At 40.1% G+C, this 16,428-nt stretch overlaps 1 protein-coding gene across 1 annotated transcript in view; it reads left to right on the forward strand.

The window, feature by feature from the left end:
• LOC101847092 (serine palmitoyltransferase small subunit A) overlaps positions 1 to 4,346 on the forward strand; it is a 6,440-nt gene extending 2,094 nt beyond the window's left edge. Inside the window, exons 2-3 of the mRNA XM_005094180.3 lie at positions 1,559 to 1,672; positions 3,674 to 4,346. Coding sequence (XP_005094237.1) covers positions 1,570 to 1,672; positions 3,674 to 3,813 — 243 coding nt within the window. The 5' untranslated portion in view covers positions 1,559 to 1,569 and the 3' untranslated portion in view covers positions 3,814 to 4,346. The remainder of the gene's footprint in view (positions 1 to 1,558; positions 1,673 to 3,673) is intronic.
• The last annotated feature ends 12,082 nt before the right edge of the window (positions 4,347 to 16,428 follow it).

Consider the following 16,428-nt stretch of genomic DNA (forward strand, 5'->3'; position numbering starts at 1 on the left):
GGAATCCTCAGCTTGTTTGAAAACATGTAGGGGGCGGTAGCCAGTCATTTCGTCACCCGGTCATCTCGTCACACCCCAGTTATGTGAGATGAAATGACTTCGCTTATTTATATATATAGGCCTCTCTCTTCAAAATTGGGCACTAGTCGAGTTTTGATATCCCAGCTCAGGGGGCGGCCATTTTGGCAAAATCAGTTAGTGAATCTCGAGATTGGGCGTATTTTCGGCAGTTTCCACCCCACTTATGTGAGCCTTGATCTAGATCTATTATAGGCTTTGTTTGATGCTCGGAGAGCGAGAGATATCAAACCTATCTGCAAAACATCACATTATGATAAAATTCAGGGGGGCAGGCCCCTCTATATTTTTATACATTATGTGCTAGTATTTTCAATTTAATATAATTCTATTTAAAGCTTCAAACCAATGTCATGGGGGCTCTCGTGGCCTAGAGGTTAAGGTGTTGGCCTCTCATTCAAAGTTCCCGGGTTCGAATCCAGGTAGCGACCAAAAAATTTTCTTCTCTAAAATTGTCTTCTTTCATCTCCTTTCCTGCTCTCTATCAATGTTCTGTCATCTGCTTTCGTCTCCTCTTTCTGTCCCCACCCCTCACCTCCTTTGCCCCCTCCTCTGAGCTCCTGACTCTTTCTGCAGCCTTTCTACTGCTACTCCTTGGCTCCTTCTTACTGTCGTCTTTCAGCCACACCTCTGATCTTCTGGTAGGAAAGATCTACACCTAGCCTTCTCAGACAAGGGCGAAAAATCTGGGAGGTTGTGTGTGCAAGTTGCGCACATTTAAGTTCTCTTGGTGGTCTGAAATCGATAAGAGTAGGCTTCAGCCGCCACCCGGGCAAAATTCAAAATTTCCTACCATCTGAAAAAGATTATAATTAATTGTCCCTCACGCTCATATGACCTTATGCAGTTGCAAGCGCCGTAAAACATTTACCAAAAAAACTCCAACCCATTGTGGAGGGATTGAGGAAGGAATAAGGTGCAAATGTAGTTATCGAACCGGCGTACACTGGCGTCAGGTAAAAGTAGCAATGAGGGGTGGGGGTGGGAGATACAGTACATGTGTTCAAACTGTAGTTAATCTCACAAACAATGTTAACAGGTGTATGGTCTTATGGTGATGTGAAGTTTGTCCAAAAGGCAAGGTCCAAACTTGTTTGTGACTTAAAAAATTTTGGTTAGGTTTTTTCAGTGCTCGCAACTGCATAAAAGGTCAAATGAGTTCCACTTTGTGTCTTTCAAGATAGCACTAGCTTATTACTGTAGTACTGTTTATGTTATGTGATGACATTCAATGACTTCTTTGAGTGACAGGCTCTTGGTCTGTGTGGTACGGGAAGAAAGAGAAAGATGCAAGGGTGAATGGAACTGTAGGATTGGAAAAGGGGTTGGTTCTCGGTTCTGTTTCACAATTAATTGATCAAGAGATTTTTTTCAGACTGACATGAAACGATCACTTTGGTGCAACATAATTTATTGTTAGCTGATTGGTTCCTGTATCCATTAGATTTTTTTAAACACCCATTTTTGTTTCTCTTTTCAGTCACTACCATCATGGTTCTACAAAAGGCTTATGACCGCTTCAGCTATTGGTACTTCTCCTACACCATTTTGTCCAATGTCTACTTCTTGGAGCCAGTGGAACGATGGGCATGCAGTATCCTTTGAAATGATTGTTCAGCATGTGCAAAAGCACACTTTGATCACGCATGCATTTTGGCATGTATGGGCGGTGTTATGCTCTAAGAGTGTTACGGGTTCTTGAAAATATTTTTCAGCATGAAAAAAACCCATAATATAATTTACTAACGTTTTTTTTTTTAGGTGCCTACTGTGTGAACACAGCTCTGGATGCTGTTTTATTGATGAAAGAAGAGAAGGAAAAAAGCCTACAGATGTAAAATGTAAGCGGACTTGTTTAAAAAAAAAAGAATTTCCAGATCTACCTGGGCAGTGGTTTTAGAACAAAAAAGAGCTGACTTATTGCTTTCAGTAGCAGGGTTAAAACATAACAATGTTGATTTTGACTTGACTGGTTAGTTGTTCTTTGTTTTGCTAGTATATATATATATATATATATATATATTTGATGGACAGCCACTTCTTGAAATTTTTGTGAATGCTCATGTCAGTCTTCAAATCCTAGTGAAAATCTCACAAAGTCTAGCTTTCAATCTACATAAGATGGTAATGGGCTTGTCTAGACTTGAAGATGTTTCATTTCACAAACTTATGGGCATAACATTATCTTTTGTGGAGTGGAAAGCTATTCTGATGATAGATTATGATTATGAGATGGATTCATTGATCTAAAACGTGCAGATAGTTGAGATAGTGCAATTTGTGCCTTCTAGTGCAATTTGTGCCTCACAAAAAGATTTCCACGTCCTGCCAATTTCGCTATGCGCATGCTAGGTTGTATAATGTTGATAAACACGCATGCCGCTTTGGTGTAATTCCTCCTCATCATCGTTGCCTTTCTCACCCTGGATCAGGATATAGGCCACGAACAAACACTCTCCACCTTTCCCTATCCTGGGCTAGTCGCTTGATGTCACTCCACGTCTTCCCACTTTTCTGTACATCCATTTCCATGACTTTTCTCCAGGTTCCATGAGGTCTTCGCCTTGATCTTTTACCCTGTGGGTTCCAATCTAACACTTTTCTTGTTATGCAGCTGCTTGCCTTCCCGAAAGTGTGTGGAATCCATCGCCAACGTCTTCTTCCCAACTCATCTCTGACTGGGCTTTGTCTCGTTCTTCTTAATTCTTCCTCGTTGGTGATCATGTCTTGTTCATTTGATCCTCAGTAGCTTCCTCAGACACTTGTTTAAGAAAACTTGGATCCTCTTTATGCACGTCTGGGATGCGTTCCACGTCTCACATCCATACAACAAGACTAACTTCACATTTGAGTTGAAAATTCTAAGCTTTGTTCGTAATGAGATATCCCTGGTCCTCCAAATCCTGTTCAAAGAAATAAATGCAGTCTGTGCCTTTCCAATGCGAGAGTGTAATTCCTACTTGATAGTAAATAAGCGTGTTGCTTTAAACATCTTTCGTCAGCTCTCGCAGGTCAATAGTGATGTAAACTTTGTACAGTGATGTCAGAGTGTACTCACAAGATTCTCTTGACTGTCGCACCTGGACAGAAACTGTCGATGAGAGGTTGCAATAATATATTTGTCTCACTTGTGGCTCTCCTCAGCTCATTCTGTTCTGTTTCAAGGTTCGTAACTCTTCTTCGTGTCATTCTTGGTATCTGCCTGAAATTTTAATTGTTGTTTCCCTTGAATGTTGGCGGACAAGAATTTCTCTTCAATGTTTAATTATTACATTGTGTCCTCGCGACATCAGGTAAACTGGATCCAGTGGGTGGTTGGCGGGGGCTCTGGTGTGGTTTGCTTCTTCTTTCCTATCAGACATCTCGTCGTCTTTATCTAACCTCTTTCTTTTTTCTTTTTTTTGTTACTCTCTTGTGACACCTCTAATCTTCTTGCGCTGACATGATCTTATACAGTTGCGAGCACCGTGAAACCTCTACTAAAACTAAACTAACGCAAACATTTCCTTGTTCTGAAGATTTTGCCTTGTGCCTTAGTGCTAGACTATTGAGAGTGTGATAATTGCCGTGAGTTTTCCCTTAACGACTTGCACAGATGCTATGCTGGTGTTCTTCCTGGCGCTGGTGTTGTACACGTCGTATGTGTATCTCCCGGGCCATTCCGTGATGATGCTGCATTTCTTCCGATACCTCTTTGGGATGGAGACGGAATCGGACGTGACAGTTGTTGATTGATCGTTCTATCTAGCTGTCGGTTTAAGTTTAAGCAAGTGCTCAGCTTATTTTTATTTTCATTTTCTTCATGACGGCTCTGATTTATCCCAGTGTCCATTTTGTACATACAACCACGTCAACAGCTCTTCTAAGTTATACAGAAGTTGCACTTACTTCTGAAGAAATCAGGAAATAAAATTGGAAAGGGAGTTCTTTTTTTTTTTTTTTAAATTAATCTTTCTAAAATCAGCACTTATTTTACTGGGGGTTTTGGTTGTTTTTTTTTAACATGTTTTTCAGATTCCTTTACCCTTCTTCATTGTCCTGAACTGTTCGTCATCACTTGCAAACAATGTGATATTTCTGTATGCACACTTGGTTGTGCCTGTGACTTGCGGTGGAAAAAGGTGTCGATTTTGTATTTCCATACTCAAATACATGTAATTGTTTCGTATTTTGCATAAGCCTACATGATTAAGAGAGATTGAGAGAGAGAGAAAGAGAGAGGGAGAGAGAGAGAGAGAGAGAGAGAGAGAGAGAGAGAGAGAGAGAGAGAGAGAGAGATCTTATATTTTTTAGAAAAAATGCATATTTCTGTATTGTGGTTTTTTTTGGGTATAAACTGAAAATGATTTGTAGTAGAAGGACAGACAGACAGACAGACAGACAGATGGACGGACGGACGGACGGACGGACGGACGGACAGACAGACAGGCAAAGACGGAGATACAGGAAGGGGGAGGGGGGGTTAGGACAGAGAGGAGAGAGAGAAGGGCCCATATCCTTAGCAGCTGTTCCAGATTTCTATGTGTTGGTCATTGAGAGTTCATATTTTTATTGTTTTCAACGTAATCTCACGTCTTGTGACTTGGAGTACTATGAATGGTTACTTCACTTTGGGCAGTCTGAAGTCCTTATTGGCTGAGAGCTTGACGAGGAAGTTTTTGCAATTCCGAAGCTCAACGGATAATCATGATTGAGATACACTGTGCCAGTGATGGACAGTCTTTTCAAGTATAATGTGTTAATAGTTTTATTAATTTTTGAAATGTTACTTTGTATCAAACCTTACTTACTTTTTACTTTTTCCTTCCTCTGGTATCCTTAGGATGTCGAGGGGAGGTGCAAGTTTCAGTCCTGTGCTAGGTGTGTAGCGTCTATGATAGATATGTAGTTTCAAACCTAACCCTCTGAAATACATTCTTTCAATGAAACCCATTGAACCACTTTCAGAAGCTGGCAAGGTGTTCTGTAAAAAATTCAGTGTTAATTAAGATAGTCCCAAACACATCTTTGGCGCCTGGCTCTGTGTCAGCAGACAATTTGGTTGTTCCATTTGAAGCTGAATCAGACGTATACTCTGTGATTCAACATTTCTTATTGCAGCTTTGTTGTTATAAGAGAAGGTCTATGGATGACAACAGTTGATCCCTGTTTTGAGTTTTGAGTGTAGGTTTTGTTTAAAAAATGTTTTTGCACATATTTTTGTGCTGCCATTTATTGCTAGTACTAGTATCTCAATGTCAAGGGAAAAAAAGTTTTTGTACTTTTCAGAACATGAATAAATCCGAGAACACATTGAAATGTTCCAAGCTGACATGAAAGTTGTGATGTTTCCTCGTGTTGTATAAATTTTATTGTATGCGTAAGTCTGTTTATTGCTGTGTGCTTGCATGTTTGCTCCACCAAACTGCTTCTGCTTTCCTATCAAACATCTATCGTCCTTATCTCCCCACCTTCTTTTTTATGTTTGTTACTCTCTTGTTACACCTCTAATCTTCTGGCGCTCATATGACCTTATGCAGTTGCGAGCGCCGTAAAACCTCTACTAAAACAAACTTAAATCCGGGGGCTCTCGTTGTCTAGAGGTTAAGGTGTTCGACTCTCAACTCTTATCCAGTTGGTCCCGGCTTCGAATCTGGATAGCGACGGATAATTTTCTTCACTAAAATGTTCCCCTTTCACATCCTTTCCTGCTTTGTTACAATGTTCTGACGTCTGCTTTCGTCTCCGCTCCACTTTCTGTTTTCGTCTCCATTCCACTAACACCTTTGCCCCCCCCCCCCCCTCACCTCTTTTGCCCCCCCCCCCCCCCACCCCCAACTGGGCTCCTGACTCTTTCTGCAGCCGTTCTACTGCTACTCCTTGGCTCCTTCTTACTCCTGTCTTTCAGCCACACCTCTGATCTTATGGTAGGTCAGATCTACACCTAGTCTTCTCTGATAAGGCCGAAAAATCTCGGAGGTCCTGTAAAATCAATAAAAGTTGGTTTCGGCTGCCATTCGAGCAAAATTAAGATTTCCCTGCCAACTGATGCAATTGTGAGCGCCGTAAAACACTTGCCAACAAAAACAACCACCCGCTCCCCTCCCCCTTAAGTCCGCACCTGCACCTTTGGTGGTGTAGTTTGACCCCTCACTGTGAGTTACTTTTTCTTTCCTATCAAACATCCTTATCTCTCCTCCTTCTTTGTTGTTAATCTCTTGTAACCCCTCTAATCTTCGGCACTTATTTTATATGATCTTATTGTGTTGCAAGTGCCGTAAAACTCTTACTAAAACAAAAGACCTCTCTTTGTGAGTTGCTTCTTCTTTCCTATCAAACATCTATCAATCTATCGTCCTTATCTCCCTTCCTTTTTTATGTATGTTACTCTCTTGTAACACCTCTAATCTTCGGCATTTATATGACCTTATTGTGTTTCAAGTGCCGTAAAACACTAAAACAAAAGACCCCTCACTCTGAGTTGCTAATTCTTTCCTATCGAACATCTATCGTCATTATCTCTCCTCCTTCTTTGTTGTTAATCTCTTGTAACCCCTCTAATCTTCGGCACTTATTTTATATGATCTTATTGTGTTGCAAGTGCCGTAAAACTCTTACTAAAACAAAAGACCTCTCTTTGTGAGTTGCTTCTTCTTTCCTATCAAACATCTATCAATCTATCGTCCTTATCTCCCTTCCTTTTTTATGTATGTTACTCTCTTGTAACACCTCTAATCTTCGGCATTTATATGACCTTATTGTGTTTCAAGTGCCGTAAAACACTAAAACAAAAGACCCCTCACTCTGAGTTGCTAATTCTTTCCTATCGAACATCTATCGTCATTATCTCTCCTCCTTCTTTGTTACTCTCTTGAAACACCTCTAATCTTTGGCACTTATATGAACTTATTGTGTTGCAAGTGCCGTAAAACACTTACTAAAACAAAAGACCCCTCACTGCTGCAGGCAGAAGATGTGAGATCGATTCACTTGCGGGGAGGTTTTTCAGGGAGTATTATCTGTCTACCTGATGGGACATAGACAAGAATCTTTCTCAGCCTGCATTGACCTTGATAGGTAGATATATCAGTAGCAACACATTTTCTAAAATTGCTGAAAACACATTTTAAAATCTGCTTTTACTTTTACTATTTCATAATTTGTTGCCGTTAAGCGTCGAGGGGAGAAGAAAAAGTAAAAGTAAAAGTAGATTTCTAAATGTGTTTTCAGCAATTGAAAAATGCTTCTAAATTTTTAGTATTGATTCTTGGACTAAGTTGGACGGATAAGTTATTTAAGTTTAAGAGACTAAAAAAGCCCCCACAAAAATCCATTTTAATTACATTGTATAAATCTATTAATAAAAATAGCATTTGTATAGCGCATATCCCCGCTTGACAGCAATTTCTGTGCGCTTAACACTTACACTGTGACTATACATATATATATCATTACCCCTGCAGACCAGGGAACACTCAGAAACATTCTCAGCTTCCCTGGAAGTATACAGTCGAGGCAGCTGATTAAGCGCTCCAAACACTAATTTAACGCCCCTATCAACACTATTAGGTTATTTAAGAGGCGGGGCCTCCGAGTTTAACGTCCGTCTCCGAAAGGACCGAGCCAAGTGGGAAATTCGTGTAAAGTGCCTTTCCCAAGGACACAACGTCGGGACGAGCTGACGCTCGAACCCCCGACCCGCAATCTCACGATTACAAGTCCGCCTGCCTAACCACTAGGCTACTAGGCCACCGACGCCACCCCAAACACTAACAGACAAGATTTTTCACTGTGTATAGCTGGGTACCCATTCTCACCTAGTTGGAGAGAGGAGAATTCGAGGAAAGTGTCTTTCCTTATCACAAGGACACAATGTCGGGCCCCTGACGGGATTCGAACCCACGACCTCGGTTGCGAGTCTGAGAGCATAACCGCTAAACCACCGACGCCACAACGATTAATGTTTTTGGCAATTTCTTCTGTTCAACCGGACTGAACGAAATACTGGTGTGTGTGTATATCACACACACACACACACACACACACACACACACACACACACACACACACACACACACACACACACACACACACACACACACACACACACACTCACTCACACACACACACGCACACACACAAACACACACACACACACACACACACACACACACACACACTCACGCACACACAAACACCGTATAGTAAAAATGGTCAGTAGCTTGTAAATCTCAATCAGCGCCCTCCTCAGTTTAGTTGGCTTCCCCAGAAGTGAGATATTTTCAATTACATCGGTATGCATTCAGAATACGCCGCGAGAAGGCTAACGCTAACAGGCATTAGGGAAAACATTTTTACATCACTGTCGTTTGATATATATATATGTGAGGTGTGCTGACAAAATGAGTTACTTCTGGCAATCCATGAATGGTGATATCGGCCGAAAATCAACACAAGTTTATCATGTCTTTTATCATTTCATACTAATAAACAATTGTAAAAACTCAACCTATAGGCCTAGAGTATAAATTTGATGCATCTATTTCCATCAGGCAAAAATTCGAGAAGTAACTCATTTTGTCAGCACGCCTCACATATATGGCCTTGTTCATTGGAAGTCTTGGAGATTGAAACCGTAAAGGAGCAGGTGTTGCATGTGAAAGAAGCGAACTCAAAGCCTCCTCTTGCTATTATACCTGCTAGCAATGGGGATGTAATTAATTTGTCGAAATGAATGAATAGATGCACGGTTGGACGGACCCAATAGCGATCAACACTTTTGAAAGCGAAAGGTGATATCTATACACATGTATATATTATATTATATGACATACCTCTGCAGCAGCTGATGCAGTTTTGAAATTCCGAATAGCGCTCCACATTACATGTATTGTTACTATTATGTATCTGCAAGTGCATTTGAAAAGTTTTTTTTTCCTCATTGATATAATTTGTTGGTTTCTACAAGAGCTGGAAGAACGATTTTTTCCCAACATACTAGTTGCTCGTTGGTTGGTTTTCAAAAGGCAGGTGCCTATACACGTCATGTATTAAAATTGAAAGCAGGACGTTAGGCTTCCCCGCCAATTTATTTATTTATTTATTTATTTATTTATCTATCTATCTATCTATCTGTCTATCTATCTATCTATCTATCTATCTATCTATCTATCTATCTATCTATCTATCTATCTATCTATCTATCTATCTATCTATCTATCTATCTATCTATGCTATTTTGTACTGGTGATCATTTGTGCCTAACCTCTTTAAAAAGATGTTGCGATATGCTGGTGATGATGACGAGGATGATGATGGCGTACACATTGCAAGTAATGACAGACGTCTCGCGCCTCTATCCACACAATTTAGATCTTTCAGGACATGAGCAGACTGCTTTGTAACCTCTTTGGTGCCTCTAGCCCGCAGCCTTGCCACGGGTGGCGTCGGTAGCCTAGTGGTTAGGCTACCGGACTCGTAATCGTGAGATTGTGGGTTCGGGGGTTCGAGCCTCAGCTCGGTTCGACGTTGTGTCCTTGGAAAAGGCACTTTACACGAACTTCCCACGTGGTTCGGTCCTATCGGAGACGGACATTAAACTAGGAGGTCCCGCTCCTTAAATAACTTAACAGTGTTGATAGGGGCGTTAAACCCATAAAAAAGTCTTGCCACACTGTGGAAACATTACTTGGAAGGTGTGTTTGAAACGTGCTCAGTATCTGGCCACCAAATTGATGTAAAGTTTCGTTGAACCGTACTGTTCAAATTGGATTTGCTTTTACTGACTTCAAGCCAATGTACGACACGGTGGCTCGGCTTCACTATGACAATTAAATATTTTCTCTAGCACATCAGTGTCTTGTATTATTGAACAAAACTTGTACCGTCATCCAGTCCACCATCGGCCTTCTCTCAGTTATTCACGACACTTTGAAAACAGTTTGGTGACCCCTCCTCTGTTTGTTTTAATACAGGTTTTACGGCGCTCGCAACTGCATAAGGTCATATGAGCGCCTAGGGGTGGATGTCAACAGAGAAGTCCTTACAGGGAATCAGGCTTACCTATCCCCGCGGTTTTATGCAAGAAAAATTCTGAAATTATGCAAACTGAGCCCAAAAATGGGAAATTTTGCGATTCTGATAATTCTAACTAAGAATGAGAAAGGAAGTAATCAGAAATTATGCCCCAAAAAATGATCACATATTGCAAAACTATGCGGGGTGCATAAAACCCCCTGGAAAGGCTTAACTTACTCTGCTCGCTTCTCTAGCTTCAACAGCACACAGTCTGCTTCGACTATCAAGGCACCACGGAAATAGCGGGTCACAAAAGTGTGACAAACATACAACAGAAGTAGAGGAAAAATGACGATAGTAAGGATTAGGAAAGAAAAAGCAGCAGTTCCCTGTTGCAGTTCAGGCACAGTTACGAGCATGACATTGATGAATCTGCCCATTTACAATTACAATTATACTGTGCATAAGAACATAATTTGTCAATGTTTCCCCTTTGGGAATGGCCTAAAGACACTTCTGTCAGTAGCACCGCCCCGGGGGGTCCCCCTACTCTGTGATTTCATACACGTCAAAGAGATAGGGCGTTATACAGTATAGCGCGGATAGGTCAAACACTGAAGACTCGAAATCACGCTTCCGTCGAACTGAACCTGCGTCCCGGTTTTTTTTTCCTTCTTTATCTTTGTAAGATATCCCTCGAACTACGGATCTCTCGAACTACCGAGGCCGGTCTCGACGAATTCGAGCTATCCGTGTTATGCATTTCCAAAAAAGCAAGAACAGACAGATATAGAAATAGAGAGAAAGAGAGAGAGAGAAAGAGAGAGAGAGAGAGAGAGAGAGAGAGAGAGAGAGAGAGAGAGAGAGAGAGAGAGAGAGAGAGAGAGAGAGAGAGAGAGAGAGAGAGAGAGAATGAATGTTTTACGGAGCGGGTTGTCCCAGCCCGTGAGACATGTATTTACTTGGCCTAATGTCCTGTCTTGTTGTGTGTTTGCGTGAGTGCACCTTTAAGTCTAACTTTTGTAACGTCTACTGCCATCTTTAACGACCAAGACAAATTTCTCCTTGCGAGATGAATAAAGATTGTCATTGTCATTGTCATTGTCATTGTCATTGTCATACTGTATTCAACGTGGATAGTAGGCTACACATTCAATACGGGAGGTGCTTTTTTGTTTTTTAGATCTCTGTATTGATCACACCAATGAAAAGTCGATTAACAAAATGAGAATATTTCTCTAATTAAGTAAACGGCAAAGAAGGGTTTTCCAAACGTGAGGTAGCGTGGCGAAATCATGCGTTCGTCAAATTAGTGAAATCAAAGAAAACGACAATTCTCTGACTGTTGGGCAGTTGGTTTATAAATGTTTATTTTTATTGGCTCACACCTTTTATGTCCATTTAAAAACACATTTATGTGTGGATTTTTACTGAAAATTGGTGTTCAAAGGCACAATAAAATGTAAATTTGTTGTTCCCAAGGACACCCAAGCTTTGGAAGTTAACAAACTTTGGCGGCCATTTTCTCGCTAATTTTACCTCTGACACCAGACAACCCCCATCTCCTTCAATCGCAAACATCTCGAATTCTACTCAAGATAAATGGGTATTTTTTTTCGCCAAATGCGAGACAAATGAGTAAGCCTTATAAGATAAAACTATTAACTCCATACGCCCCAAGACTGATGAATGCCTTATTCCACCGTGTCATGACACAAATGTGAGACAGGTGAATTCAGGAGCTCGTCAAAATCATGAAATTGAAGAAACTTACATTTTTCTGCTGGTTTGACCATTCTTATTGAATTTTTTGGCTTAACATCTTTAACGTCTACTTAAAAACACATTTCAGTGTGGATTTTTTACTGAAAAACGTTTGATGAAAAGCACATAAAATGCAAATTTGTACTTTTCAAGGACTCTAAAACTTTGGAAGTCACTAAACTTTAGCAGCCATTTTCTTGTTAGTTTTACCTCGGAAACCACGTGACTCCCACCTCCATCAATCCGAAATATTTTGACTTCTTTTCAAGAAGGATGGGGAATTCTTTTATCGAAATCAAGATAAATGGACAAGCTTTAAGATAATACTAATAACTCCATATGCCACAAGACTTACGAGAGCCTTATTTCACCGTGCCGTGACACAAATATAATAATCCACCGTGGTCTCGTTGGCTATTTTGGCTATCTCGACAACTAGGAAGTTCGGAGCACTGATGACGGCCTTGTAAAAACATTTGTGTCACGACACGGTGGAATCAGGCTCTCGTCAATTTTTGGGCATGTAGAGTTATTGGTATCATCATAAAACTTGTTCATTTGTCTTGCTTTGGATGAATAAAAAATGTCCATTTATCTTGAACAGAAGTCGAGACATTTGCTAATGAAGGAGGTGAGGGTCACATGGTTTCAGCAGGGGTAAATCTTGTAAGAAAATGGCTGCCAAAGAAGAGTTATTTCCTTACCAAGAGAGTCCGTGGAGACTGAAAATTTACATTTTTTAATGCCTTTAATCAACGTTGTTCAGTAAAATCCACTCAGAATTGTGTTCTGTACTGTAATGGGCATGAAAGGTGTTGAGCCAAAAAAAACAAAATTCGATAAAAATTCACAAGCCTGAGGAAAAATGCCAGTGTCTTGACTTTGACAATTTTGACGAGCGCCTGATTTCGCCATGTTGCCTCACATTTACAACCAGTCATGACACTGATGAGATGTGATGTTTTATTCAACTTCCTCGCGAACCCATCAAGGATCTATAGTGAGATAGCGCGTTAAAATCAGGTGCTAGTCAAAATAATGAAATCGGAAAAAACAGGCATTTTTCCACCAGGTAGACAATTTTTACTGAATTTTTGTTTTTGGCTTAAATCCTTTTATGTCCTTATAAAAACATAGTTCCATGTGAATTTTATTGAAAAACATTGATTAACGGCACCAAAAAAAATGCAACTTTTCGGTTGCCGAGGCTATGGAAGTTACCAAACTTTGGCGACTCTGACCTCCTTCAATCACAAATATTTCGACTTCTATTCAACGTAGAAGCACATTTTTTTCACCAAAAGCAAGGCAAATGAACAGGCATTAAGATGATACTGATGACCCCATCTCTCGGACTCGCAACCGTAAGGTCGTGGGTTCGAATCCCGTCAGGGGCCCGACGTTGTGTCATTGGGAAAGGCACTTTACACGAATTTTCCTCACTTCACCCAGGTGGGAATGGGTACCCGGCTATAGACAGCGAAAGATCTTGTCAGTTTGTTAGTGTTTGCGGGCTTAATCAGCTGCTTGCACTGTATGCTTCCCGGGAAGCTGAGAATGTTTCGGAGTGTTCTGTGGTCTGCTGGGGTAATAATATAGTGTAAAGCGCATAGAGCCTGCAGTTGAGCGGGGATATGCGCTATACAAATGCTATTTATTATTATTATTATTATTATTATTATTATTATTATTATTATTATTATTATTATTATTATTATTATTATTATTATTATTATATGCCTAAAAGTTGACGAGCGCCTGATTCCACCACGTCGTGACACAATAACTATCATGTAATTAAAGCAATTAAACTCTCCTGTAGTCATGAAGTTGACATGTTGAATTGACGCTCGGAAGCCGAACGGTTGAACTGCACCGACGGCAATAACGGAACTGTGCATGGCTCTCGCCAACGATTGTGCGTCAATGCTCACTCAAAACAGAACGGAGAAATGAATATTTCAGATGAGGAGTAACATAAAACACGAAGAGGGCACGTGCGATGTGAGCCTAACTGATGGACGGTGGAGAGGTATTGTGTTAGAAAATGGAATAAATAATCATGAACGTGATCATTAATTGTTGCTGCGAGTTTCCAATACGACACGTACAAAGTAATATAATATAGAAAGTGCGTAAAATTATCACAGTTATCAAAATTCATCTCTTGCCCGTTGGCTGGCTCTGTCGAAACTTAACCGAAACCCAACATCACAAATACAGACATCAATAATTCAATCTTCATTTGTTCATCTTCGAAAACAGGATGCATTCCAACTGCTTTGGTGACGTTTCTTTTTGTTCGCAATGAATCGCCCATTATATAATGTTATTGTCTCTGTACTGTTACCTCCTCTACCAACCACCCAACACCCCTCCCGCTTACTTATAATTTAGTCATGCACATTAGCCTAACCCTATCCGCACGTTGTATTCTTCACATTTTAGAATACTTTTAGTGCGAAGATCTCTTTGAAGCTTTCAGTATTTCTCAAAATATCATTTTGACAGACTGCTATGCAAAGCGTACGAATCTCCTCTTTGGAAAGTGGTGGCACAGAGTTCCCCACGTCATATTATATATACGATAGTAAAACACGACGTACGGATAGGGTTAAGATTTCTATATTTAGTGCATACATGCTTTAGGAGTAGAAATAGATGTACGCTTTTTTTAGTAGGCAGATAAGGACACGGAGGACGGTCGATCAGACAATGCTGTGTCTGACCAAAGATCGTACATAACAAGATGGTTCACTCAGCCAAAAAAGTGTCCGCGGAAGTCCGCGCATTGGTTCGGATGTCGCTGCAGTATTTGTTTTGAAGCTCTCTTTTGTTTCTCCAGAAGAAGAATAGGAATAGCGCAGCTTGTTAGTTTCATTTTTATAGTTTTTCACACAAGTAGGGTGTCTCATATCGCGAAGTCCGTACTTTTTCGAAGAGGGCGCCACCGAATTTTGAGAACATTTTTTTTATTGGCTCAAAGAGAGGAGTGAACTATCTTGTAATGCACGATCTTTGGTCTGACACCAGATATAATGGAGATGATATTTTCCTTTTCACAGAATCGATACCAAAGGCACTCACGAAATTAGAATTAAAAGCATTAAAGTGCTGAATGTGAAAGAAGAAGAAAAAAAAAAGAAAAAAAAAGAAAGAAACAGACAGGATTTGATTACTCTTAACTTAAAGCTCTTCGAATGTATAGGACACATGGTTTATGACTTAAATCTCTTAGAATGTATAGGCTACATGGTTTATGACTTAAAGCTCTCAGAATGTATAGGCTACATAGTTTACGTTTCATGATCTGAGCACATTCGAAAACTACTCGACTCATTCGTGATATTATTGATATGCATGAGAATATCACAGAACTGTATTTCGTTCATAAAGTCAGTGCTTTACGGCCTTCGAAAACTAGTAGAAATAATAACTATAAAATTAATACATGTATGTATATATATATATATATATATATATATATATATATATATATATATATATATATATATATATATATATATATATATACAAATACAAACATTCTCGGAAATGGAAGCTGTCCTCCGTCCAGGAACTCTGGTACAGAAAAGTATTCTGCCCCGCCCTTTTATGCAAAACAAATTCTGAAATTACACAAACTGAGCCTAAAATGTGAAATTATGCAATTCTGTTAATCTAAACAAAGAATGATAAAGGAAAATAATCAGAAATTATGCCCAAAAAAAAAGATCAAATTTTGCTAAATTATGCGAGGACAGATACAGTATTCTGGAATCATCTGCGGGCAACCTGTAGCATCCCAATGACAAGCCCTTGGTTTGTCTGAAGTGACTAGCGCACTCCCGACAAGATCGTAATAATCCGTTCAGATCACAGTCTAAGAGAAACTAACAAAGTCTGTACACTAGTGCTGGGCTGCTACGTTCCCGATTATTGAAAGCTAAGAATCTAGGAATCGTAGGAATCGACTCCGAACCCAATTACTTACTTTCTAATGATGTGGGTTTTTCCCGTGGTTACCTGGTTGGCTCCGAACATCTTCAGGATTTAGGATAACCTTGATTTCCGAACACTACAAAGAATAAACTTCTATTTCTAAAAAAAAATCTTTGGAAAAAGAAGAAAATTTTAGTGATAAAAGTAACTGACAACATTTGGTTTACTTAAAAAGGAAACGGAACTTTGCTTCCGAAGTATTAACCGTGCGAATCGGTTCCGGAATCGACTCTTCGCCCAGCTCTACCGTACACCCCCTGGGGCAGTGCCACTGAAAAAAGTGTCTTTAGGCCATTCCCAAATGGGGGACATTTCTCGTTCAAGCATAGTTGAATTGTAAATGGGCTGACTCATGTCACGCTCATAACTGTGCCTGATCTACTACAGGGAACTGCTGCTTTTTCTTTCCTGATATCCTTACTATTGTCATTTTCCTCTACTTCTATTGTATGTTTGTCACTCTCTTGTGACCTGCTATTTTGGGGTGCCTTGATAGTCGAAGCAGACCTTGGGCTGTTGAAGCTTGAGAGGTGAGCAGTCTAAGTCTGATTCCCTGTAAAGACTTCTCTGTTGACACCCACCCCTTGG

Source organism: Aplysia californica, unplaced genomic scaffold (genome assembly GCF_000002075.1).
Source record: "Aplysia californica isolate F4 #8 unplaced genomic scaffold, AplCal3.0 scaffold00077, whole genome shotgun sequence".
NCBI classification, from domain to species: domain Eukaryota; kingdom Metazoa; phylum Mollusca; class Gastropoda; order Aplysiida; family Aplysiidae; genus Aplysia; species Aplysia californica.